The sequence below is a fragment of the Ambystoma mexicanum genome, chromosome 12, assembly GCF_040938575.1.
Source record: "Ambystoma mexicanum isolate Mex_15411 chromosome 12, UKY_AmexF1_1, whole genome shotgun sequence".
NCBI lineage: Eukaryota > Metazoa > Chordata > Amphibia > Caudata > Ambystomatidae > Ambystoma > Ambystoma mexicanum.
The window spans coordinates 363,796,675-363,822,991 of record NC_090936.1 but is presented as its reverse complement, the minus strand read 5'-3'; the positions used below and the strand labels follow the sequence as shown (position 1 = coordinate 363,822,991).

The window sequence follows — 26,317 nt, the reverse complement described above, 5'->3', positions numbered from 1 at the left end:
ATTCTCTATTGCGGTTCCCTTGGAGGACACCACCACAGGGAGCGGTGTCAAATCTGGGGAGGTTACAACTCCCAAGCAATGTATGGCAGGGCGGCAGAGGGAGACCCCAGCGGGTGCGCTGCGCTATGAGCAGGCGGGAGAGGCACCCCCTATAGACACGCTGCTGAAGTGTGGGTGTTTGGGCAATCCACCGTAGAATGACCGTGTCCCGGTGCCCCAAGGTAGGGACCAAGTAATGCACACGCCGCCGGCCAGTATCAGGAGAGGGGAGAGGGCAGAAGAATCATGGATACATGTAGGGCCCAGGTGGAGCCACCCCCTGAACTCCTCACCTGACCGCCACTGGATCGGCGTTGAGACAGAAATCTCTTTGAAAATGGACACACCATTTGGATTCAGCTGGGTTACAGATCAGCAGCGGTACAGGAAACAGGCCGCAACTACGGTCCCCACCGGTCCGCCCCAAGCAGCTCAGCCCAGGCCCCTCACGGCCGAAGACGGGCAGCCGACGTGCCGCGGACGGCCGCGGCCCAAGCCCCCAGCGGAAAGGACAGTCAGGCAGGGCCGGGACAGGAACGGACAGCCCACAAGTGTAGTGTGTGCCCCAAGGCACCAGGGGTAGAGCAGGCAGCAGCGAATCCGGCGGGAGGCACCCGATCAGGTCTTGATGAGGACGGGGCCCGTCAGAGGCCCAAGGGCAGCCCTCAGCAAGACACAGCGGGACAAAGATCTCCAGCACCGAGGGTCCGATTTCTCCAAAAATTTGACGTGCGGATAGTGCTTGTTGGCCGCAGTGCAGGGATCGTAGCAGGGACACAGGATCCAAAGCAGAAACGCAGATGTCAACGGATAAAAGGCGGCTAGGCGCTGAGCTCTTGCACTAGGCAGCCATTTTGCAGGCTGCTCAACAGCGTCCCCCCTCCCCAGAAGGGAGGATTTTTATCATGAAATACCTTAAAGTGTGTTTCTATGGTTAAAGCTTGTTCCGGATTTATGGCATTTGTGCCCCAAGCCACAGATCGTATATATGTGGTTCAGATACATCATAATGACAATAGGCCATTACCTGTTCTGGCAACATTAAAAGGTTCTCCCTCTTAAAAGACAAGTACTGTGTCTCATCCCACAGGATCTCCTCACCACCTTGGGCCTTGTTTCCTCCCGGGTGATCCACCCGCAGTACACCACCCCCAAAGCTCAGGATCAGGAAGCGTCTGCCGTTATCTGGCCACCTGGGAGGAGAGGTTAGGTAGGGGTTTAGTGAGGGATCCATCACATTCAACAGAATGAGAAGTTGTTCTTATAATAAAAAAAATATTTTTCTCTTTTGGAAAATATTGATGTTTCAAATAACTTTATATACCCAGACATTTTGCTGCTCCAACATGTCATTGATGCAGCAACAAAAGAAATGCTTTAATGTAAAACACTGTTGTTTGTAATTTCTTTAGAGAAAAAATGGAAAAACACTGATAAAGACATATTTCACATTTTTGTGGTTGCTCTCTGAACAGAGTGACGAATCCTTGGATTTCGTCCCTTCTCCCCTATGGGAGTCCATCCCATGAGGTCAGGGAGGTGGGGCCGCTACCCGATAGTCCCCTTGGAGGAGGTACTCAGCGGGTAGATCTCATGGGCAGCCCAAGAGCAGGGTAATACTGCGAGGTTGTCACAGCCTCTGGAGAGACTGCAAGAAGCCCGAGTGGGGAGGAGAAGTTTACGGATAAGCAGCGGTCGCCAGTAAAAACATTGGAGAGGTCCAGGTCGTGAGGACAGTTGGTGGGAACCCCGAAGAGCAGAAAGGTCACCAAGAACGGGTCTGGGACCCACACCAAATAACAAAATGCATCCAAATTCATCTTCATAGTCACAGTGCCTGGCAGGATAGTGAACCAGGTCTGCAGTATCAAGAGGAGAGAATCTCACAGGTCTGGGACCCGCACCCTTTTATGAAGAGTAACCCAAGTGAGCTTCATGTCACAGTACCTGGCTGGATAATGAACCAGGTGGGCTGTGAGACAAAAATATAAGAAAGTCCTGCAGAAGGGAGACATTCCCCCAGGTGTTTGTGAACATTGTGAGAAAAGCCAAGGGAAGGGAGTCATTCTCTTGGCATTGTGAGAAGCCCAAGAAAGGCCAGGGGAAGAGAGTCATTTCCCCTGGCATTGTGAACATTGTGAGAAGCCTGTGAAAGACCAAGGGAAGGGAGTCATTCTCTTGGCACCAAGCTTTTGGAATTGGAACTTTGCTTTATTTGTGAACTGAGACATTTTCGACATGGAACCTTCTGTGATGCCTTTAAAATGGATTGCAATCTGGGGAAGGGAGTCATTCCCTCAGGAAACGTCCCTACAGACTACTTGCATGGTAGTCCACCCTACAGAAGAGGGGAGCCATTCTTCTGGATTAAGAACACTCGCCAACCTTTTAGTTCAGTTAGAAGTGTGAGGGAAGGAAAAAGGTTTTGACACAGGACGGTAGACTTTTAGTTATGGACATCCTGACATACCCTTATTATTGAGCTGAGGCAGGGAACCCCCCAGCCCCTTTGTAATAGGGTCAGATAGGGGTTTTCCTTTATTTTTACTACACGTAAATGTCTTTAGCAACAATCATGATACCTGTGTGTCAGTCTCCTCCTTCCACATATTACAACACACACCAGAATAAAAAATCAATAAACATATGATGAAAGGGTATGATTAAGGATTATTACGAAGGACTATGACAAAGAATAAGGACTAGGGTGAAGTATTTTGAAGAAGCAGAAGGATAAAGACAAAGGACTAGGATGAAGAAGAAGACTGTGAAAAATTAGAACTAGGAATAAGGAGAAGGACAGAGGACAACTATAAAAGGTCAATAAAGAAGGGAAAGGACTATGATGAAGAAGGACCAAGACAAAGGAGAAGAACCATGATGAAAGATAATGATGAAAGAGAATGACTAGGATAAAGGACTACGTTGAACGAGAAGGAATATGGCAAAAGACGATGATGAAGGGGATGGACAGAAATGAAGAAACATGAGGAAGGAGAAAAACTATGTTTTAGGATTATGAAGCATGAAAAGGACTATGAAAGCGAATTACTTTCACGAAGGTGAAGGACTAGCACAATAGTGAGCAGAAAGACACAATAAATACCAAACTCTGATGCAGCCAATGCATGCCAATAGCATTTCCAGATGTCATGCCAACCAAAGTCTCTGCTTCTAAACTGCCCTTTTCTTCTCTCCCCTCGTTGAGTAATATGTTGGCGACAGGGGAGTGCTAAAGTGCCACATACAAGCCAAAAAAATGCAATATACTTTTTGCATCTTTGGGCATCTAGTCTCTGACCAGCCTGACAAGCAGCTAGGGTCGTCAATATAGGATGCCACCCTGCCAAGTAGAAGTGTTTTGAAGGTAGAGCTCCACAACCAAGGCTCCAGCCTGCAGAACTCTGTTAATCTTCCTTGCTACATCAAATCAGACTACATGAAGTGGACTGCAACCTACCTATTGCATCTTACTTACTGCCTGTAAACTGTTCCCTGTTCTGAATCTCGCCTTCTAGCCTACACCCACTCTCTCCCAGCGTTTCCTCCCCATCCTAGCATTTCAAACTGGTTTTGATGACATAAATGCTTTACAAGCACAATATAATTATTATTATGTTTTTTATTAAAATAAAGCAATCATGTAGCATATTATCAGAACCTACCTTGGGTTTTTGTTCAGGTTTGCCCATACACGGAGAATGCCGTTTGGGTCATTAATGATCTGCTGCATATTTCCAGTCTCAAGGTCTGCTAGAACAGAGGCACGCTATAAAGAACAATATAATGCACAGATTCAGACTGTTGTTGAAATAGGAATTTGCAACAGAAGTGAATTGATTACTTTTGTTCATGGAGATAGATGGGTATGTTTGACTATTTATGTGGCACTCCCCACAGCCGGATTTGTCAATACGAACATTACTAGTAACTGCAATTGTAACATTTCAACAGTATTTATTTGACAATAGCCAGTCCATTTCAGAATATGAGAAATTCCATAAAACATTCAACAAAATAAAAATATGTAAAGCTTAATAATACAATCATATATTAGAGCGAACAGAGCATACAATAATCCATGTATTGGGTAAAAACATACAAGCATACAATTCTTACATTATGCATGGCATAAAACTAGATAAGTTTTTATTTGTATATGGTACAAAACCTTTACAAAAACAACAAACATATTAATTTAAGAAAAATAAAACAGTTTTACAACTTTCACAAAATTCTAAACCCATTAATCTATACTACAATCTAACAATCAAATGGTCACCGACATTCTTTTACTTGGACTTTGCCGACCAAAGTAAGGTTCAGTAAGATATGTTTCATCATTTGACCATAAACAAGTTTGACAATAATATTTCCAGAATGGCTCTTTCACTCAGAGCTATTGTCCTTTGGTTCATTATTGGAGGAGCAAATCTCAGAGAATTCATATTATGGTAAGACAGGAGGATAACATAGTATTGATAGTAATTCAAGTGCTTTCTAGATGTTGTTTCCTAATTTTAAGCGCTTGTCTAAGGTATGCCAGTAGAGCGCAGCCAACGACTTCGGATTCTGCTCTTAGTAAATAACATGAAGCGGGGCGACATTTATAAAAGCCAGCATCTACGTAAGACTAATTTGAGCGTTCTAGCTCTTATTTGTGAATCGGCTGAACAGAAAATGCAATAAATCTTCTTTATATCAATACAGAGCGTGCCATTTGTTTCCTCTGATGTACCTTTCAAAGCGCTGTGATAGTTTTCAGAGTAATACAGTTAAATCCTGCCCTACTAATTAACAGTCTGTCATGAGCATAACTAGAACACAAAAGGTATTCTTGTTTGTTCACCGAGTACTTGCGGTTTGTCAGTTTCATAAATTCATTAGATTCCCTCAAATCATGAATATAAAAGCTAAGAAGTTTTTTAAGACAAAGTGCTGTAGTGCTACTCAAAACATAAGGTTGGTTAAAATAATATTGATATGACATGTTATTTATATCGCGGCCATGCACAAGTGTTTCAAGGCGCGACGAGGCAAGGGAGGGGTACAAGGGAGGACAAAAACAATGATCTTACTAGGCCCAGTGACATTGAGAACGCGCAAGTGCAGGGGGGAGTGAAGGGTGAACGTGGAAGGGGATGAGTGGAAAGTGCTGAACAAGTGTAATGCTCACCTGACTCCCACGTAGATGCTGACCAGGTCTGAACTGCTGCGGCCTCTTCTAAGACAAGCGAGATTTGGGGGTCCTGCCAGTCGGTCTTCCGAGTTCTGCGCATCACCTGACTCGCAGGGGAATCCTTCTGCAGATGGAGAAAGGGGATTAACTAACTACCTGCGGAGTAGCGCGTCGGCCTCCCACTTCCCTCTTTCACTCTCCTCAGATCAGCTCCGAAATTCCCCGTTAACTCTCACCTTAAGGTTTGAAAGGACGAGCTCTCCATCCTGCTTCTGGTGCAGGGGTGCGATTATATCCAGTTACTTCACTGGTGTTCGGATTGGTGAGGATCCAAGCTTACTTGACTTTCCTGGCAAGGTGCCGTAAGTATACTGTTGTAAAAGTTCAAGAGTTGGCCTCCTTTTCTATTTGCCTTTATATTCAATGGTCCGTCTCTTATCCCTTTTATCACAGGTGCTGAGTGAAGATTTCGCGTAGAGGAAACAATTTGCCGAAGGTAAACTCAGGTGAGTTTATGATGGGTGGTTCCTTTAATGTCCTTATATTCACCCACTAATGCATGTGTCTTTTTTCCCCATAGGGGCCGGGGTACGGTACTGCCGAAGAAGCGGCGCCGACCCGAGATGAGGAAAGATTCTCCCAACTATAATCAGGTAAGTCGTATGGCGAAAATCTGGCTTTCCCCAATATGTTCCTTTTGCTCACCTTTTGTTCTTCTCTTCCCCCTTAGGCGCAGGTATGCAGCGGATCGTGCAGATGGTCGCTAAGGAGCACGGAGATGCCTCGTGAACAGGTGAGTGGAACGCAGCACTGCAGCGAGCAATGCGATGCGTCTTTAAAATAAATGTCTTCCCTTAGGATCGCCGGTGTGATGACTCCGGACTCCGGGTAGAAGCAGATAATGTTCTTCTGTTCACCTTTTCCCTTCTTTTCTTTCCTTTCAGGTGTTCCAGGATGGAGGCGGGCGTGGCTGGAGTCAGGATGCAGGAGCAGACACGGTGAGCGTCCAGCTGCTAGGTGCAGAGCAACGCGAAGCGTGAGCTGCTGTCTGGGCATGGCTTAAATAGCCCCCAAAGTAGTTCCAGGTACGTATTCTTCCCCGGCCACGCCCGAGTGGCAAAATAGTCCCACTGGTAAAATAGTCCCTTTCAGGCCCCAAAGAGGTCTGGATCTGGCAGCATGGTCTGCATCAGGTAAATTCACATAAACACTCCCTTTATGAGCCTGGCGCCTATGACAGTGTCCAAAGGGCCCCTACAAGGGGTTGCTGGCCTTTTCCCCGGGAACATGATGTCTGCTTCCGGGGGCGCTGGTCCTGGACTGGTTCTCCGGGAGTAGGCATCATGACAACAAGTGATCAAAGTAACAACAGGTAGTGCGGGCAGCAGGTGGCAAGTGCAAGAATAAGGCAGAGACAACGGGTGTCTAATAAGTGCAGGTAAGTGGACTGTAGGGCAGAAGATACAGACCCAAGTGCAAGGGTTGCCAGGAGGCAGTGCAGATATGCAGCTAGGTGGGCAGGGATCAGTGGCCGAAAACAGAGGGTAGACAGGTGACCAATGCAGAAACAGAAGAGATCAGCAGGGGAGAAGAAGAGAGAGGCAGAAGCAAAGAGGAAGGCCTTAAGCAGTTTCCGGAACTGAAGATGGTTCTCAAGTTTCCGAGGGAGGGAGGCTGTTCCAGAGGGAGGCCCCAGCCGAATAAAGATCTACCCCCAACTTGTTGCTTGGAGAAGTGACTGGCCCTGAGGGAGTTGGAGGTGGAAGAGCGAAGAGCGAGACTAGGAAGGTATTTCTGAAGGGAGAGTTGAAGGTATTGTGGACCCAGGCCCCAGAAGGCCTTGTGGACAATGCAAAGGCTCTTGAACTTAATCCTTGCAGCATCTGGGAGCCAGTGAAGAGATTTCAGGGCTGGAGAGATACAATCCCTGGGCTTTAGGCCAAGGAAAAGTCTTGCAGTCCTGTTCTGGATGAGTTGTAGAGGGCGGAGAGTAGTAGCAGGCAGATTTAGAAAGAGGCTGTTGCGATAGTCCAGCCAAGAGAGAACAGTGCTCTAGGGACAGTGAGCTTCTGGGGGAAGGAGAGGAAAGGAAGAATACCTCTGAGGAGGTGTAATTGGTAGTTTGACTTCTTAACGACCTCAGAGATGTGTGGGGAAAAGGAAAACGTGGAGTCGAAGATGGCCCGAGGTTCTTAGCCTCACAGGTGTGAGCAAGGAGAGGGCCAAGGGAGGCCTGCCAGAGAGTGACAGGAAAGGAGGGTGTGGGGGTGCCAATTAGGAGGATCTCAGTCTTACTGGCGTTAAGGCAGAGGTCGTTGGCGGCACACCAGTCCTGAATTGCAGACAGACAGTCAGAGATGAGAGAGGGAGAAGAGGTGGCAGAGGGGTGTCTGAAAACGAGTGTCATCAGCATAGCACTGAAAACTGGAACAGCAATGTGGTGGGCGAGGAGTGCCAGGTATTGGTTGAATAGCCACAGAGAGATGTTAGACTCCTGGGGAACACCACAAGTGGAGAGTCAGATAGAGGAAAGCAAGGACCCCACTTGGACCTGGGAAAGTCGGTTGGAGAGGAAGGAGGTCAGCCAGGCCAGGGCTTGATCAGTGATAACTGGGTTATCACAGAAATGGTAGAGCAGGATGGCATGGTTGACCGTGTCAAAGGCAGAGATCGAGTAGGAGGAGGACAGAGGGGAGATTAGAATCAAGGTTGGAGAGCAGGTCTTCACAGATGTTCAGAAGAGCGGTTTCCATGCTTCTGGCTGCTCTGAAGCCAGACTGATGGTCATGGAGACAACCACAGAATCGTTGTGAAGATTAAGCTGGGAGATGGCCAGCTTTTCCAGGAGTTTGCCCAGGAAGGGAGTGATAGAGATGGGGCGATAGTTAGCCCGGCAGGAGGGTTCGGCTGTGGGTTTCTTGAGAAAAGAGTGCACAACAGAGCTTCAGAAGGGAGGGGATGGCTCCAGTGGTGAAGGAGTAGTTGCAGAGGTCGGCCAGGGGAAGAGCAAGGGTGTCAATATAGTCCTTGATGGCTTTGGACGAACAGGGAAGAACCTGTTTTGATGACTTTCATAGATCGGACTTGTCTGGAAATCTCGTCAGGAAAGAACAGGGGAAAGGAAGAGAAAGAGTGAAAAGAGGCAGCTACAGGGGGGGACAGATGTAATGGAGAGAGAAGAGGACAAGAGGGTGGACAGGATACCCTGGGTTGTAGGGATGAAATGAGAAGCCAGGGCCGTGCAGAGGGCCTGGTAGGGGACAGGAAAGGTAGAGACTGCATCAGGATTGGTCAACTCCTTGCAGATTGTAAAGAGTTTGGCCAAGTTGTTAGATGCCGCAGAGACACAGGCTTGGATGTGGGCTCTCTTCTTAGTGAGAACGGAGAGCCGGTATTGCCTTTGGAGGAGGCGGCAGGCCAGTTTGTCAGAGGATGCACAAGATGCTCGCCATTTCCTCTCAGCCACTCTACAATTGTGTTTAAGGATGGCGAGGTCACAGTCGTACCAAGAGTTGCACTTGGCTTTGGGCTTCAAGCGGATCCTCTTAACATGGGCAAGAACATCAAGAGTATCAGAGGAGCTTGGAAAGGGCAGTGTTAGAATGAGAGTCAGCCAGAGGTGGTGGAGGGGCAGAGAAGGCAGGAGCGAAAACCTCAACTGCACATCATGGGCCAAATGACCGAGAAGGTAGGTGGCAGTGCTGGAGCTCGCTTGGCCAGCAGGGTAGAGAGGGAGAGATGGGAGGGAAGGAGAAAGTGATCACTCCAGGAGAGAGGAGTGGTGAGAGGATTAGAGAGGGTGAGGTCAGAGGGTATCAGAACATCCAGAGTGTGCCCTACAGAGTGAGTCGGGCCAGAGGGAAGAATGGAAAGGGAGAGAGAGTCGCAGAGGTTGCCTAAGAGTCCAGAAGAGGGACAGAAAGCATCCAGGTGCATGTTGAGATCGCCAAGGAGGAGGAGTTGAGTGGTCGAGGCCAGGAGGGGAGGAGGAGAGGTCAGCCCACTCGGAGAGGAAAGAGACAGTCTGACCAGGCGGCCGATAGATAGTAGCAATGGTGAGAGTGGCAGGGAGAGAGAGAGAAAGCCTACAAACAAGGCAAATCGAAGGAGGAGTAGCCTAGAGAAGGAGGAATCCACTCTGGGAAGATCAAGGCTACACACCAGACCGGTTGGATCTGGGCGTGGAGAGGATCTTGTAGCCATCAGGGTGGAGAGTGTCAAAGCTTGTGACAGAGCTGGCTGAAAACCAAGTCTCAGTGAGACTGAGGACGAGTTCTTCCAGGAGGTGGCAAATGTCAGAGGAGTGTTTGACAGCTGAGCGAGAGTTGAGAGTGGCAATATGGAGAAGGATGCCAGCCTTGAAAGACTTCCGGGAGGGGTACAAATAAGAGGTACGCCCTACAGAGGTGTAGAAGGAGCACGAGGGGGGAAGAAGAAGAGGGAGTAGGAGAGGGCAAGGTAGCCAAGGGGGAGGCAGAGGTGGGAGGCAAGGAAGCCATAGAGCAGAGGGAAGGTACAGCAGGAGAGCGAAGGAAGTTGATGAGGCGTGGGAAGGTAGACATTAATGATGACCTTAGGGGAGTAGAAGGGGTCCATGAGGGCCTCCCACCAGTTATCATTAATGGGTGAAGAAGAGAAAGGAGAGAGCGCAGAGACTATATGACGAGTCCAAAGGTCTGGTGAAGGAACGACAAAGAGGATGTCGGTGAGGGTCTGTCTGGAGGATGTGCTGGTGTAGGTGTCCGCGATAGGGAAACCAGGGTTAGAGACTAAGATATCCTTTTTAAACTTCTTCCTACCAGACTTAGTGAGAAGGGAAGGCTAGTCAATGGAGAAACAGAGAAGGGAGGGGGGCCAGAGAGGGCCATGGGTGATGTGTAGGGAAGGGAATGGGAGAAGAGCGGACGGGAAGGGAAGCAGGAGAAGCACAATACAGTAACTGGGTGCAGCCAAAATCAAAAACACAGTACAGCCACAGGGCACAGCTAGATTCAATTTTAGAAAAAGGGTGAAACACAGTGCAGCCACAGGACACAACTAGATTCAATTTTAGCAAAAAGGTGAAACACAGTGCAGCCATAGGGCACAGCTAGATTCAATTTTAGAAAAAGGGTGAAACACAGTGCAGCCACAGGACACAACTAGATTCAATTTTAGCAAAAAGGTGAAACACAGTGCAGCCATAGGGCACAGCTAGATTCAATTTGAGCAAAAAGGTGAAACACAGTGCAGCCACACAGCACATCTACATTCAATTTTAGCAAAAGGTGAAACACAGTGCAGCCGCAGGGCACAGCTAGACTCATTTTTAGCAAAAAGGTGAAATTTGAATCGCCAGCTCGGCAAAACGAAAATCAAATTTGTCAAGCTAAGTGAAGCAAAATGCACCTGGAGGAGAGAGACGGGACAGTCACAGGAGTGGGGAGGATGGCCAATGGAGTTAGAGTGAGGGAACTGACTATTGAGAAAGAGAAAAGAAAAAGTTAATTGGTCCATTGTTTCAAAGTCCCAAACGTATGGAGTTCTCCTCAGCCTCCATGTGCACTTGGGGAGGTGCAGGGGGGCCCTAGACCCGGCCAGGCAACGGACAGGGGAACAGACACAATCTTAGAGGGTGGCACTTGGAGTAGGGGGCTGGCTAAAGCCTGCCGTTCGCCCGTTGGCCGCTTTAGATTTCCTTATGCCCAATGATATTGCACGAGGCAGATGGGAGGCACTTCTGCTAGCGTTGTAAGACTGCAATGGCATTGGCCATCTTTAAATTGCTGCGATGACGGAAAAGGAACAAACAAAGAAAAGAAAAGGAAAACACTTTGCCCCACTCCAGGCCAAGACAGTTATTGTAGACAGCAGAAAGGCACCGGCAGCTGAAAGTGAGCGTCCCCCAAAAATGCATTCAAAACTCCCCAGTGAGAGTCAGTAAAGGACACACCCCAGGAGGGAATGAGACCAAGACCAAGTGCGGGTGAAGCCAAAAGGTAAAAGTTTATCCAAACCAAAATAGAACTCTGCAAACTCCGAGAGCGCTCTGCCACAACATCAGAAAAATTCACATTATATTACAAGATCACGCCATCTATGATGTGTGCTATATGGGATACATTGAGTTTCGGCCATTGGGCAAGGGGAACAGGACAGTATCCATTCCATAGGGGCGGTGCTCCCGGATTGGCTGGCATGGTGCTGGTTACTTCATGGAGCACGTGGGTCAGCTGGGCTCATCTGGACAGGGTGCATGGTGAAGCGAAGTCCGATTCATGAAAATATAGCCTACATAACTTTTGCCCTTGTGGCCACAGATACTTTCACCTCAGTTATTTACATTGGCATATATGAAATATATTGCTAAACTTTTGACCTACACCATAAACATGAAAATGTGAGAGTCCAGGTGCCCAGCCTATTCATGAGATTAGATTGTCACATTCATTGGTTGCTTCTTCAGAACTTGTAAGACAACTATTTAGTATTTCTTAGTTTGCAAGGAATATATTGCTACACATGGGTTCAGGGGTCCTGGGTAAGGTTAGGGTGCTACGTTAATGGTAGGCACGCACTCTCCCTTCAAAAGGCATTGGGGTGAAAGACTTTCGGCCATATCTTATTTGGACAAAGGTTAGGGGTGCAAAGTAAGTTCATGGTGACATCATGAGCCATAGAGCTGGGGGCGGGTTGGTGTTCTGACCGAGCTCAACGGAAGGGTGAGAGGCTACATTTGTTACGTTAGGGCATCAGTGGGAATGAGGCCTCATGTCACCAGCTAAGCAAGGTGGGGAGGGTGGTGGGGGTTGAATGCACGGCGCTGCAGGAGTGGGGAGAGAAGGCCCTGTAGCTTGTTGAGCTGTGCCTCGTACACTTTGTGGGGGGTACATATGAATCATACAAACGAGGTAGAAATAGGTCAGTGTGTGTACAGGTACATCACATGGTGTGCTAAGTTTTGCTTACAACATTGGTTACATGGTTCAGTGCTCTGAGGTTATACCAATGATACATAAGACACATATATATATATATGCCACAAATTTTATAACATTATAACATAACATAAGTATTGTGATACTGATTGGATATGTTGGTGATCATGCATAACATTAGGAAGTCATTAAATATATATTGATGTCATACAGTGCATCGTGTAGTTTGTACCAAAGAATAATACTGTTTTGGTTTTTTTTGGATCAACATTACTCAGGCTTTATTGATTTTTTTTTAAATATTTATTTACAAGCGAACAAAACACAAAGTAATGAACAGGTATGTTACAAAATATACAGAAAATGAAACATCATACCAATCAAATAAGCAATAGAAAAGTTTTCATGGAAGGAAACTATTTACATATCATCTCATAACTGATCCGAAACCACCTCCCTAATCACCCCACCCACCCACCTCATTTAGAAACATATCTTATTTTTTCACCATTTAGTACAGTGACATAAATTTCCCCCAAATTTTCTCAAACAATCCTTTTTTCCCCTCCCTTATATAGCACCTTCTCCACATCTGCCAAAACATGCATGCCCGTGATCCAAGCCTCAATCTTCAGGTTCAAAGCACATTTCCAATTGCCTAAAATTATTTTCTTCCCAATCATAGCCCCTCTGAATAGCCATTTTTTCTGACACTGAGTAAGGTCATCCAGGGCCTCATCACTCCCCAATATCATCGTTTTAAAGTCCAAAGCTGGCAATCCGTCAACCACCCTTTCACAAACTGCACCAATCTCCCTCCAAAACACTCGTACCATCCTGCAATCCTACAACATGTGTTCCAGGTTACCCGTTTCATGTGTACATGTCCAGCAATCTGCATTCTGCAATAATAATACTTGGTCAACGGTGAGAGACCTAAACATGCAATTCATAGCCTTATCTGCAGTCGGAGAGGGGTGAGGGTCGGCTTATTTCATTATAGACAATCTCTCGACATACGACCACAGGAATGGATTTATAACCTCTCCAGAGGGATTAGCTGTATGGGTGAAACAGAGTGGCACACAGGCCCGGCATACGTATCTGGTACTTCAAATGGGGAGCAGGGTTGGGGGGTTATCCACAGCACATTTAATAAATGTGGGGTCTGCAAGGGGACGGGAGATGTCTATGGAGTTAACTTGTTTTTCTCAAACCCCAGCTTTGGACCGGTCATTTGCAGGTCAATGATAGACTGTGGAAGGCGAAAGATACAGTGTTTGTCATGTAACTTGTTTGCGCCTAGTCTCCCGTGAGAACAGGCCCGCTGCTGGGATACCGGGGGATGGAGGGCGAGGGAAGTGACTGGACCGCTGTGCGCGATCTGGAGGGGAGAGCCACAGCCCTGCAGGCCGCTTGTGTTGGTATGTACAAAATGGAGTCTGAGTGTGGCACAAAAAATTGGGTTTGGTATCGTCCTTCTGGTTTAGTAATGCAGTTTTGGGTCGACCCCCAGCCATCACGCATCCCTGGCAACAGGCGCATGGGTGGCTGCTGGACAAATCACAGTCCACAAGTTAATAGGAATGGAGGGGAGGCGGGCCTTGAAGACCTTTTCCTCCCATACACAGCGCTGGAAAATGTGCAGTGTCTGAAAGGTGTCTGCTAAAAAATGTTTACTTTTTGTCGTATTACATCTGTAAATGTGCAAAAAACATGCAAATCCTCTGTGTTTGCCTACCTCATAGCTGTAGAAATGAGGAGGCAGGCACACCTGCAGGTGAGCAGACAGACGGTGGGCGCACCTCTTGGTGCTCAGGATCATGGAACAGATATTGTCACCAATATTGTCACCAATTTTTCCTAGTTGGTCTCCAATATGCCTCACCCATGGAATTGTCATGCCCCCCGTTTGCTTGAGATTCCACAAATGAATAATATTGTAAGCTCAGCTTTGGGGTTAGACAAGATAAACAACCAAAGGCGCACAGGGCTTTAAGAAAAACTCATCCTCTATAAAAACAAACCCAAGTTCTATATGTGCTGTGTAATTTACAGCCGATCTTCGAAGACCCAGCATTTTATTAACAAAATAATTCTGCCACCATATAGAGCTGCTGCTTTGGATTTAGCACTGTATACTTTCAGCATCATATCCATGGGTTGTGATTTGCATATTTTGGGAAGCGGGCCGCACTGCGCAATGACGGTTTAATTCTAGTTGTTTGCTTATTTAGGTGTTCCTCAGCAGTGAGGCGCTCTGAAAAATGAATTCCTAGGTAGTCAAAGGCTGACACTCTAGTTATAGGTTTGTCATTGCTATACATAGTGTGTTTCTTTGATGTTTTGTTACCACTTGAACATACATTCATGAATCTGGTATATTCACACATTAATATTTGTAGTGTTCTTGCTAATAATACAGTATTGTCTGGTAGGCCAATACAGGTATTGGCAAAATCCAAATTTTTCGGGACATCCGCCCCTTTAAGAGTCAGGGTATCATAGAAGTCATAAATGTACAGGTAGAACAAGATGGGCGCAGGACGCATCCTCGTCTCACTCATCTATAAGTAGGAAAATGAGATGTACATCTGCCCCTTTCTCCACTCTTAACACATGCCTTAGTGCCCTGATGAATGTCTATCAGTATATTAAGCAAATTCCCTGGACATTGTAGTGACCTGAGCACAGCCCAAAGTTTAGCCCTATTTACCTTATCAAAAGCTGTGCTCAGGTCAATGAAAATCATGTAAATCGATTCCTTCTTGCAAATAGTCAAGTGACACACAATTAGATACAGATTTTGTGCTTATTCACTTGTGCCAAGCCCTGATCGAAAAAGCGCAGTTGTATTTTAGATAAAATATCATTAGCCCATTTTTCTAGTTTAGACCATAGTGCCCTTCCAAAGATTTAAAAATTGGAGTCCAGAAGGGAAATATATTGGTAGGCTGTGGGGCTATTCATATTACCCTTCTTAAATATGGGGTTAGTCACCGCTTGTTTCCGACTACTAGGTGCTTTAAATACTTGTAGTATAGCGCTGAATGTTCAGGCGAGGACTGGTGCCCACAGGTCTATCATGTCTAAAAATAGGTTCACCGAGATACAATCCGGCCCTGGGCATCGACCGGATGCCTGCGATAGGATGGCTTCAGTAATCCCTTGTAAGGAGAACAAAGTAGGTTCCACACTTGTGGTAGGGCCATTTTTCATAGCTACTCTATTGTGCTAAAGAGCCAACCAATCTAGTCTCTGTCTGGACACAATTAAGAGGGGAATCTGTTTGTATCAATTTTCCAGTGTTATTCTCATTTGACATAAATGTATATTTACTAGAGTGATGTAGTACTGCTACTGCACTGACAAATGGCCACTCCTGCGGCACAAGTTTAATTTGATTGATTTAATTCTGTGATGAATCTGATGATATCATCACACTTTTCCCTGAAATAGCCTCTACGATGTGGCCAGGGAACGGCAGCCGATACCTGATCCTGATCCTGGGGCAGCTATTTGAGGCAGGATCATATGGGGGAGGCCACCCCCGGGAGAATGACATGACATCATCAGGTGAAGGACAATATCCCCCTTTCCATTTCAGGGATATTCCCTCCATCTCTCATGCCCTAATGGTATACTGCTATCATCCCCTTCAACAACTTGACAATATCAGAAAATCAATAAAGGAACAAGAACTCAGACGAGGAAGAGGCAAGGAGCAATGATGATTACTCCTAATGTGAACAAACACCAGCAGTCTAGTAGTTGGAAGAAGGCAATTGCACGACATGGTTTAAAACCATGCCGGGAAAAAAGCATGGAGTTTGTCTTCTGACCCAGCTGTGGTAAGAACGGCTGAGAAGAGAAACCAGGAGTATGGCGGCTTGTGTTGCAGGACATTCTCTGCTTCAGACGTGGGTCGGAGTAACCTGCAAAAGCAGGCGGTCTTGCCAAGTCGTGGGCGGCCAGAGAATGCTGCACAGATAAGCTCATTGGTCAAAGTACTGCCACTGAGATGCCAAGAAGAGGAGAAGCTTCCAAGGAGAACCAGAGGTGTGGTGGAAGCTGGTGAGTAAACTAAGCGCTGCACAGACCAGACGGCAAGCTGCAGACCAACACAAGAGACGCAAGGGAGCCAGAAGCTGCTTCTGAGAACCAGCGAGTCTGTTGAGAAGGACAGGGCCACCAGGGCACCTTGGAGAGGGTAATGCATACAGAAAGAAACACAGAATAAGAGCTTGGGGTGGCCTGAGCAAGATAGCAGGACCCCTGGGACATTGGACTATAACCTAAAATGTCCATGGCAAAGGGTTTGAAACCCATTTCCACATTATAAAATACATGTGAGATAAACTGTGTGGCAGTACATGGAAAGGGGTCTGGGACCCGTAGCCACATTATAAAATAAAACAGTGTGGCAGAAAAGACTGACATTACATAAATGTTGAAAGAAAGTCCTGGCAGGAAAGTATACCAGGCAAAGCCAAGGGGGTGAAGTGAACTACAGTGAGTATGAAAATGAACCTGGCAGGAGAGTATACCAGGTGTTTTGCAAGTCTGGGGCGCTCAACCAAATTGTATCAAGGAACTGAATGAAAGAACCTGGCAGGGGAGTATACCAGGTGTTGTTGTGTGAGACAGAGAATCCAAGGAAGCTTCATGTATTTAGGATTTCTGGATTACGTTGAATGTGAGAAGGACTTGGGGAAAGAAGACATTTCCCCTGAAATCAGTTGCAACCTCAAGTGGATGTGAGATATCCTCGTGAGCTCCAAATAATTTGGCTATTCTTTTGAAAACTTTTTTTTGTTTTGGTGAAAAGAAACCTGGGGAAGGGAGCGATTCTATGGAAATGTGAACATTATTCATTTTGAACTTCTGTTGGATTTACACCTTTTTGTTGAACTTGATCATTTGTGAACTTTGCACGTCAGAGACATTTACCTTAAGCGCTTTAGAGTTACTTTTAGAGTGGGAGGGCTAGGATAAGATTTCAGACACAGGACGTTTTTGCTTTGAATATCTGGACACATGACAGGCCCTTCGTTTTTGGTTGAGGTAGTTAAATACCTCTTAGGTTCGAGACATAAGGCATTTTCCAACCCCGTTTTCATTTCATAAAATTTATGGCAAACAACACGAGTCATCTGTGTCTGCGTCTTATTCCTGATTCATCACAATTCTTGGGTTCCTATTAACGGCAGGGGTTGTGGGGGGTTGAGTATCCTGGATTGTTGTCCTATTACTAATTGGGGCCTTAAGTACCAAAATATCTTTATTAAGCTCCCTAAGGATGTCATCCATTATTAATAATGAGTTTGAAACTACATTATTAACATTTAGTAAACAAATCAGTGATTACTTGTAATTTCCCATTCAGTTCAGCAGTAATTGATTGGACATATTTGCAAAGATCTTTAAGTAAAGATAACAAGAGAAGCTCATTGTCCGAATCCTGAGGGGGCACCTGGGTGAAATATCCGAAGGAGTGATAGGGTCAGAAAGTGGAGAGTGCAATAAATTAGGTATGGGATTATCTGCCGCAGGTAAACTTGTATGATTTGTGACAAATCCTTAGATGTCATCACTTCTCCCCAACATGGAGCTCTTTCCCATGAGGCCAGGGGGGTGAGGTCACTACCCGATAGTCCCCCTGGGGGTGGTACTCAGTGGGAGGCTCTCATGGGGAGAGACTCCCCCTCTAGGGACAAGGTCAACCATCTAAGGGAAATGCAGTATGACAACCCTCACCCAACATCCTCATATCCCTAGCCCTAAACCCCATTCCACACACCTTCCCTACATACCACAGACATCCATGTGTCTTTGCAAAACCCAGTACTTAACTTCCACCGTGATCAGGAAGAGTAGGAACTACCCAGGAGAAATATCCTTGACTCATACTGGGACGAAAAAGAGCAAAGACTTCCCAGAACGGATACAATGGCCAAGTACTGCAACAAGAAGGAGGTGCAGAGCCCTAATGACTATTCCTAGACCCTACATGAGTCTTCTAGTGGTTCTCTAACTCCTATTGGAGAAGCACACATTTATTTATTCATTCATTTATAAAGCACACACACAGCCCAGGGGCATCGTGGCACTGTTACAGTGGTTCGTTACAAGCAGTCAGACAAATATTTGCAATATGCTGGCAATGCAGGTGTAAATCAGAAAATATTGGTTTGCATGCATAGAAACAAAGGTAGGACTATGGAAGAGGAAGATACTTCTTCCCTGGAGGAGCTGCAAGCTTCAACGCCGGCAAGCAAGGACAAGCAGGGAGAACGGGACCCAATATGATTGTCTTCTGGCAGAGGCAGTTCCGACGGGTCCGCCGTGGAGGGACTGATGAAACAGGAGGAAGAACGGGCATCCAGCCGATCAATGGAGCTGAAACACACAGTCAGCTGGATTAGCACAGCACAGGAAGGAGAAAATGCTGCAGACCCACTGCAACCACCGGAGAAGCTGCCCAAAGCCTGTGAAGGGATGCTGAGAATCCCACAACTGACCGGAAAGCACCAGCAGGTGCCCTGCAGGTATCTGGGTTGCCTAGACGGTTGGTGGGACACCAGAAGGACTGAAGAGTGATGAAAGATGGGCCTGGGACCCACACCCAATAAAGAATAGCCTCCTGGGTCATCATCCTCGTGGCAGAACATGGCAGGGTAGTGAACCAGGTCTGCAAGAGCAGGAAAGAGAAGAAATGCCAGGAGAAAGGAGTAATACCCTCCAGTGTTGTTGAGCTGTGTTATAAAAGTGAGAGAGAAGCCAGGGGAAGGGAGTCATTCCCCCTGGTGTTGTGAACTGTGATAAAGAGCCTGAGAAAGGCCAGGGGAAGGGAGACATCCCCCCTGGTGTTGTGAACTGCGATAAAGAGCTTGAGAAAGGCTGGGGCAAGGGAGACTTTCCTCGGTGTTGTGAAATGTGAGAAAGAGCTTGAGAAAGGCCAGGGGAAGGGAGCACTTTCCCCACGTGTTGTGACACGTCAATGTAAGCAAAGAGTGTGAGAACAAAGCCAAGAAGGCCAGGGGAAGGGAGCAATTCCCCAGGCATTGTGAAATTGTGAAACCAAGGGAAGAGAGAGTCCAGGGGAAAGGTGTCATTCCCTCTGGGTGAGTGTGGCAAAAAGCACTGAAAGCCAGACACCAGGAGAAGGGAGTCATTCTCCTGTTGATGGAGTTTATAAAGTGAATCAAACCAGTGATCCAGGGGAAGGAAGTCATTCCCCCTGGAGAGAAGAATTCATTAACTTTTAATGCAAAGCCAGCAATCATTAGTACTGAAGTCAGGGAGAGGGAGCCATTCCCTCCTGGTGCTGGAAATTCAAGAAACAAGATACCTGGAGAAGGGAGGGATTTTCCAGGAGCCCGATAGTGAAGAAGCAACCATGGGCAATAAGGAATGTTGATGTTTGAACTTGAACTTTACCTTTTGAGTTGAATTGAGAACTGATAATTTTACTACTTGTCGGCATTACAACGTGGAACTTTGCTTTGTGCCTTGGAAAAGGATTGAGACCTGGGAAGGGAGTCATTCCCTCAGGTAATGATCCCACCTAACAACTGGAACTGCGGTCCATTGTCCAGAAGAAGGGAACCATTCATCTGGTCAAGAAGATCCATTACTTCTTTAGTTTAGTTATGAGTGTGAGGGACAGAAGTAGGCTTCTTGACACAGGACGGTGGACTATTGATTTATACAGACATCCTGACCGAAACCTTAGTATTTTAGTTGAGTTTGGGAAACCCCTCATCGATATAGGGAAAGATAGGTTTTCTCTTCATTATCTTAAATAAAAGTATTTAGGAACCACTATGCCACCTGTGTGTCTGTCTCCTCCTTCTGCGCCAATAAAGAGTACATGGCTCTGTATTCCGAATAATAGGAGCTTGATTATTTGCAATATTAATAAGTAAGCATTTACTTTTCATTGTAAGCGTGACTTGCCATGATCACATGGCAAGCAGTGTGCACAATTACAAATAAACCCTCTCTAACATACAAGTATGTCGGGGAGGGTTTTATTTCAATTGTGAACACTGCTTACCATGCGCTCAGGGTTCACAAATACAATGAATCCCTCTGCGACAATTGCAATTGTACACATTCCCTCCCATGCTTGTTTGGCGAGGAGCGTGTACAATGGATCCATATGTCATCCGAATGCTTTATGCTGGTGCATAAAGCAGGCGGACCCCATAGGGATCTCCAGCATTGAAAATTCATGCCGATGCTGACACTGGAGCATTTGTATGGCAGAGAGGAAGGGGCGGGCGGAAAGGCAAGTTGCATTCCGCCCCTTACCTCCAGCATACAAATGGTTGAAAATGAGCTCTGGCATGAATGGAAGGCGTTAACGCCTTACTGAAGGTTTTTATGCCTTCCATTCACGTTACAGCTCTCATGAAAACAGTGTGACAATGTCTATGGACCTCATTTTCCTTCAGATGTAATTTGATTGTGGGAACCTGCTATGTTTGCACTGAGGTGTAGCCAGGACCCTGCTGCACATTTTCATCATTTGCACTGGGGCGCGCAAATGTAAAGGGCAAAAGGCGCCTTTTAAGCGTGTACGCAGCCTTTTGTCCTTATCATTTGCACTTCACAGTACAAAGCGAGTAAACACTGTCAGCAGAGTTTACTTTTCATTGTGGGTGCTGCTTGCCATGCTCGCATGGCAAGCTGTGCTCACAATTACAATTAGGAGGGTTTCATTTCAATTGTGAACATTGCAAGCATGTCATGGAGGTTTTAATTGTAATTGTAGACTGTGATGAATCGTGGGACTCCGTCCCTTCTCCCTTCATGCTGCACCACAGATCCTGCAGGCCCTGTTTCCTCAACCATCCCGCACCCTGTAACCCCTCCTCATCGACGTCACAAGGCACAATCTCAACATATTTTACAAAAAACTTAACCTTTATAGTCAGAATTTGTCATTACTGATGTCACACTACGTGGCAAACTACGAAAACTTATCTGGGAAAGTTATGTTATGTTATGTTACCTAAATTTGTAGAGCGCACGGTCGCCCAGGGGCATCATGGCGCTGATGAGGAAACTGTCACACAGGAAGAGCAGTAATAGTCGGGGGGCTAGAATAAGGTAGTTTTCAGGGCTTTCCTGAAAGCCAGATGGTTGGAGATAGACTTGAGTGGCAGTGGGAGGGCGTTCCACAGCCTTGCCGCCGCAATGGAGAAGGCTCTGCCGCCGAGTCTTTCCCGATTGTACTTAGGAACCACCAAAGGTTGGTGTTCAGGGAGCGAAGGTTGCGTTCTGGTATATAACGGACAAATTTAGTTTGGAGAAACTCAGCACCTAGGCCCTGGATTGCCCGGTGGACAATGCATAGTGACTTGAACTTAACTCGCTGGGCCACCGGGAGCCAGTGAAGTTGGCGAAGCACTGGCGAGATGTGAGCTCCATAGGGGGAACCTGTGGCCAGTCTGGCTGCCAGGTTCTGTATGCGCTGGAGACGTTGGAGAAGGCCCATTGGCTGGTCAAGGTATAAGGAGTTGCAATAGTCCAACCGTGAGAGGACTAATGCGGCTACCACAGGAGGACGCATAGCCTCTGGGATCATAGGGAGGACCCTCTTGAGTATCCTGATCTGGTGATGGGCAGATTGGCAGACCGTAGAGACCTGGTTTGACATGGACAAGGAAGTGGAGAGAATAACTCCTAGGTTCTTTACTTTGTCCACTGGACAAGGCAGGGAGCCCAGTGAGGTGGGCCAGAAAGCAGGGGTCCAAAGTGATGGGCGGGGGGGACAACCCACCAACATCACCTCAGTTTTGTCGCCGTTAAGCTTGAGCCAGTTTTGGTCCATCCAAATGCCGACTGATGTCAAACAGTCATGAAGAGAAGCTGAAGCCTTGGTATGATCCTGATCCAAACGGATCAGGATTTGAGTGTCATCCGCGTAGGAATAGCAATTAAGTCCATACGAACGGATAAGGCAGACCAGAGCCCATATGTAGATATTGAATAGAATAGGGGAAAGAGAGGATCCCTGGGGAACACCACAGGTGAGGGCACAGGGGACAGAAAGGAAAGGGGGCATGGCAAGGGTCTGAGTGCGGTCTGCAAGAAAGGAGGTAAACCAAGCCAGAACTGATCCAGAGATCCCGATTTGTGCTAGGCGAGAGAGGAGAATAGGATGGTCCACTGTATCAAATGCGGCAGACAAATCCAGCAGAATCAGAGCTCCAACTCCACCTGCGTCTGCGAGTCTAGACATGTCATCTTGCACTGAGACAAGCACACTCTCCGTTCCCCTACCAGGTCTGAAACCTGCCTGGGCAGGATTAAAGATCCTAGAGGATTCCAGAAAGGAGGAGAGAAGGGGTGTGACCAGAGATTCCAAGAGTTTAGACAAGAACGGGAGCAGGGATATGGGGCGAAAATTTGAGGGGATAGTAGGGTCGAGGGACGGCTTCTTGAGCAGGGGGATAACCCTAGCCGATTTAAGTTCCGGCGGGACCAGACCAGACTGGCATGAGTTATTTATAGCCATTGTGACATTGTGAAAGTGATTGGCTTTCAGGGAACATCTAGGTATACATTCTATACAGGGTCTATGATTGGGTGTCTAAGTCAGGTGGGCAACTAAGCCCATCCCAAGTGAAAAGCCATCTTCATCGTCACTAAATGCACGATAATTAATTGGTTACACAAAATATAGGGCTCTCTACTACTTGACCCTCTATAATTGGTTGGCACACTTGTACCCTTCTGGAATATTCCACACGCTAGCAGCACGCAGGCTACCATCTCAGGTGCATGGAGGGTTGGCATGGTCTTGCCTCCCCACCAATTAGCCCAGCATCTATCATAACTCCTACAAGTCTTCAAGTCAGTTAAGGCTTTGAACTCGGCCTTGCAGGAGCTGTCTGTGTCTGAGGAATAAAGGGAGTGTGGCATCGTCTGTCTTCTGGTTTCGGTGTAGCTTGACCCAAGCTATTTTCTATCTTCATCATGTGACTGGAGACAACTCTTTTGAGCCTTTTGCTGCATTTAATACTATTAAATGATGAACTCTTGACGCCTTGAGTGTTTTTTCATTCTGCTTCAAACAGTTTGTTCTTTCCTCATGTTCATAGTAGCCTTTTTGACAGGCACCCAACTCACTGTGGCCTCAACTTCTTGGTGCTGGGCCCGCAAAGCCTTTCCTGAAATTCTCCTTCGCCGTCAGTTATTTCACAACTACGCCACACTGAAATCCTTTCTGATCATGGGGTTTCAGGCCTTGCTAAAGTGCATCATGGAATATCCAGGTTCTGTACATTCCTATATCTATACATTGGCGCATCGTCGCAATCTAATTCACTACGAAGCCAGCCTTTACGATTACTTTGCCCTACTTGCGCTGCTGCATCTGTACAGGTGTAAAATGACTTTGCATTTTCTTCAGTGCTTCTTTTCACAAGCATCTTCATTTTGATCCTGAAATGTTGCTTAGCGTCGATACTTCAGCTTCAGTTTCTATAGGATGTCTATATCTTCTTATCTTGAGTGTTTTCTTTAAGTGCGTCAGTTCTTCCTTAGCATGACGTCACCAGTCCCCTTTCGCATTCAGATGCATACTTTTTCCAGAACCCCAGCCAGAAAAGCACCATTTCTCTGTGCATGTATGTAGGGTTTTCTCAATAGATACCTTGTCTCGAAGATTCTTTGTGGTACAGGCATTCTCACTGGATTTGCTCATGTAGCCATCTCCGGTTCCCAGCATATAGGCAACATGGGGGCAGAGCTTTTGATGGGGATACTTGACTCCACCTCTACAGTCCCTTCTTCCCTCATACCCACCCAGCCCTACTCCTCCTTTGAAAGCCTGGTCTGTAAGCTTGGCATCTCTCCTACCTATTCTCCCCTTTGGTCCTACCCACTTGGCTGGACACACTCTCAATGGTTTCATACATACTGATCTTTGGCTTTCTACCCCTCTACCACGCTCTCCTGGTCTGACCACTCCCTCCTCTCCTCCCACTCTGACCGAACCTCCCCCAACTCTCCAAGCCTCATTTGCGGACAACCGTGCCGTCGCTGCCTTCGCTACCACCATCATCTCCCCCTCCTCCCACTGTCGATTCAACTATTGACTCTGCTCTCAACAATCTCCATCTCGCTATCACTAAGACTCTCAACATTCTTGCCCCTGTCATGAGGATCTGCATGAAACCTGCCACACTTGGTACGATTCTGAACTAGCAGCCCTGAAACGCAAGTGCAGAACTGCTGAACAGAAGTGGCAGACCTTGAGCTCAACCTCTGATAAACTGGCCTGTCGCCTTCAGCAAAGGCAATATCATCCCTCCATCCGTTCCAAGAAGAGGGTTCACACCCAGGCCCATGTCTCTGGAGTTTCTAACAACACAACTGAACTCTTTACAATCTGCAAGGAACTAGCCAATCCATCTGCAGTCTCTACATTGCCTCTTCCTTCCCAGGCCCTCTGCACTGCACTGGGCACCCACTTCACTGCTAAAACTCAGGACATCCTGAGTTCTCCCTCTTCCTCCCCCTATCTTTGACTCCTCTGTCTCTTTCATTCCTCACATCTTGGACCTTGCTAAGAAGTCCCATTTCCAACTCTACCTCCTCAGAGGCATCCTCACTTTCTTCACTTTTCCCCATAAGTTTAATGTCTCCAGAGCTCATGTACTCTCCAGGCAGGACTATTGCAACAGCCTCATCCTTAATCTACCTTCTTCTCTCTGTCCCCTCCAGCTAAACAGGAATAGGTCTGCAAGACGTATCCTTGGCCTCAAGCCCATGGACCATATCTCTCCAGCCCTGATATCTCTCCACTGGCTCCAGGTTGCTGCAAGTATCAAATTTAAATCCCTCTGCATCATCCATAAGGCTGTCTGGGGCCGGGGACCATGCTATCTGCAACTTGTTCGTACCAAATACTCTCCTTCCAGATCCCTCTGATCCTCTGGCTCCAACTCTGCTTGTCAAGCGCTTCTCTAAGCAGAGAGCTGGTGGCCATTCTCTTTCCTTGGCTGGCTCCCTCCTCTGGAACAGCCTTCTCCTATCTGTCCATCTTGACCCGGATCTCCTCAAGTTCTGCAAAGACCTTAAGACTTCCTCTTCTCTTCTCTTCCTCCTTCCCTCTCTCTATCCCGTGCTAAATCCCACAGTCACAGAGATTGGTGGTCTGGGCCATTATGTGTCCTTCTGGGTCCAGGCCCAATGCATCCGCCCTCCCCCTATGTTTTTCTTTGGGCAGTAACTGGCCTGTGATGTCTTACAGGCATGCACTTATTGTATTGACTAGTGACCCCTCTTCTACCAAGTGGTTACTGCCTGCTCCTACCTATTGCCTTTGCAACTGACTTTCTGGCACTCCTGTCCCTTTGTAGAACCTCCAGTACTTACCCCTTCCCCTGTTTCTTTTTCTCTCTCTGCACTTGCACGCTCTGAATGTTCACAGGCCTAGTAGCTTTTGTTCTTTGATCATCATTGTTATTATATTCCATTGTCTTGCATTGTTCCCTTCCCTTTGGCCTGTGGGCGCTTAGAAACACAATTTCTGGATGTATAAGCGCCTTTAAATGCCCAATAAAAAAACAAAAACAAAAAAAGAAATAGTGGGGCAGCCTTTCCTTTTGAAGCTAGGGAGGTGAGCCTGCTACGCAACATTCCCCCTAGGGGTGGAAGCAAGCAGGACCTCGCAGAGAGAGAGACTCCCCACTTGGGGACAAGAACTCCAGTTCCGCAGAGGAACTCCCTAAGGCCCTTTCTCTTGGACTAACAGTAACATTAAGGCCTAAGAAAGACTCAGCAGTTCAAGTCACTGCCTGCTACTGTAATATTGATTCTGAAGAAAGCTCTAGTGGAACCACTGGAAGCAGCAAGTAATAACGATTGCTTAGTGGTTGGAAACCAACAATACTGTGATGAGGAGGAATGAGCGAGTAATGGCGAGTGCTCAACTGGAAACGAAAGAGGACTATCGTTCTCCGCTGTGGAGGACCCAGAAATGTAACATAAAAAGGAAAGAACGACTACTGTCAGGGAGATGTGAAACCCAGGAGTTTTGAATCAACAGCGTGGTGAAAGCTGAGAGAGATTGAAAGATCCTCCACAGGAAGGAAGCAACCAGCTGGTGTGTGCAAAAGGCACCAAAAGAGCTGAAGAAAGAAGAAAGCAGGTGAAGAGAACC

At 46.9% G+C, this 26,317-nt stretch overlaps 1 protein-coding gene across 1 annotated transcript in view; it reads right to left on the bottom strand.

The window, feature by feature from the left end:
• Nucleotides 1-26,317, bottom strand: part of DNAI7 (dynein axonemal intermediate chain 7) — a gene marked incomplete in the record, with an annotated part of 1,381,690 nt that overhangs the window by 633,095 nt on the left and 722,278 nt on the right. The window contains 1 exon segment of the mRNA XM_069628488.1: nt 3,705-3,808. Coding sequence (XP_069484589.1) covers nt 3,705-3,808 — 104 coding nt within the window.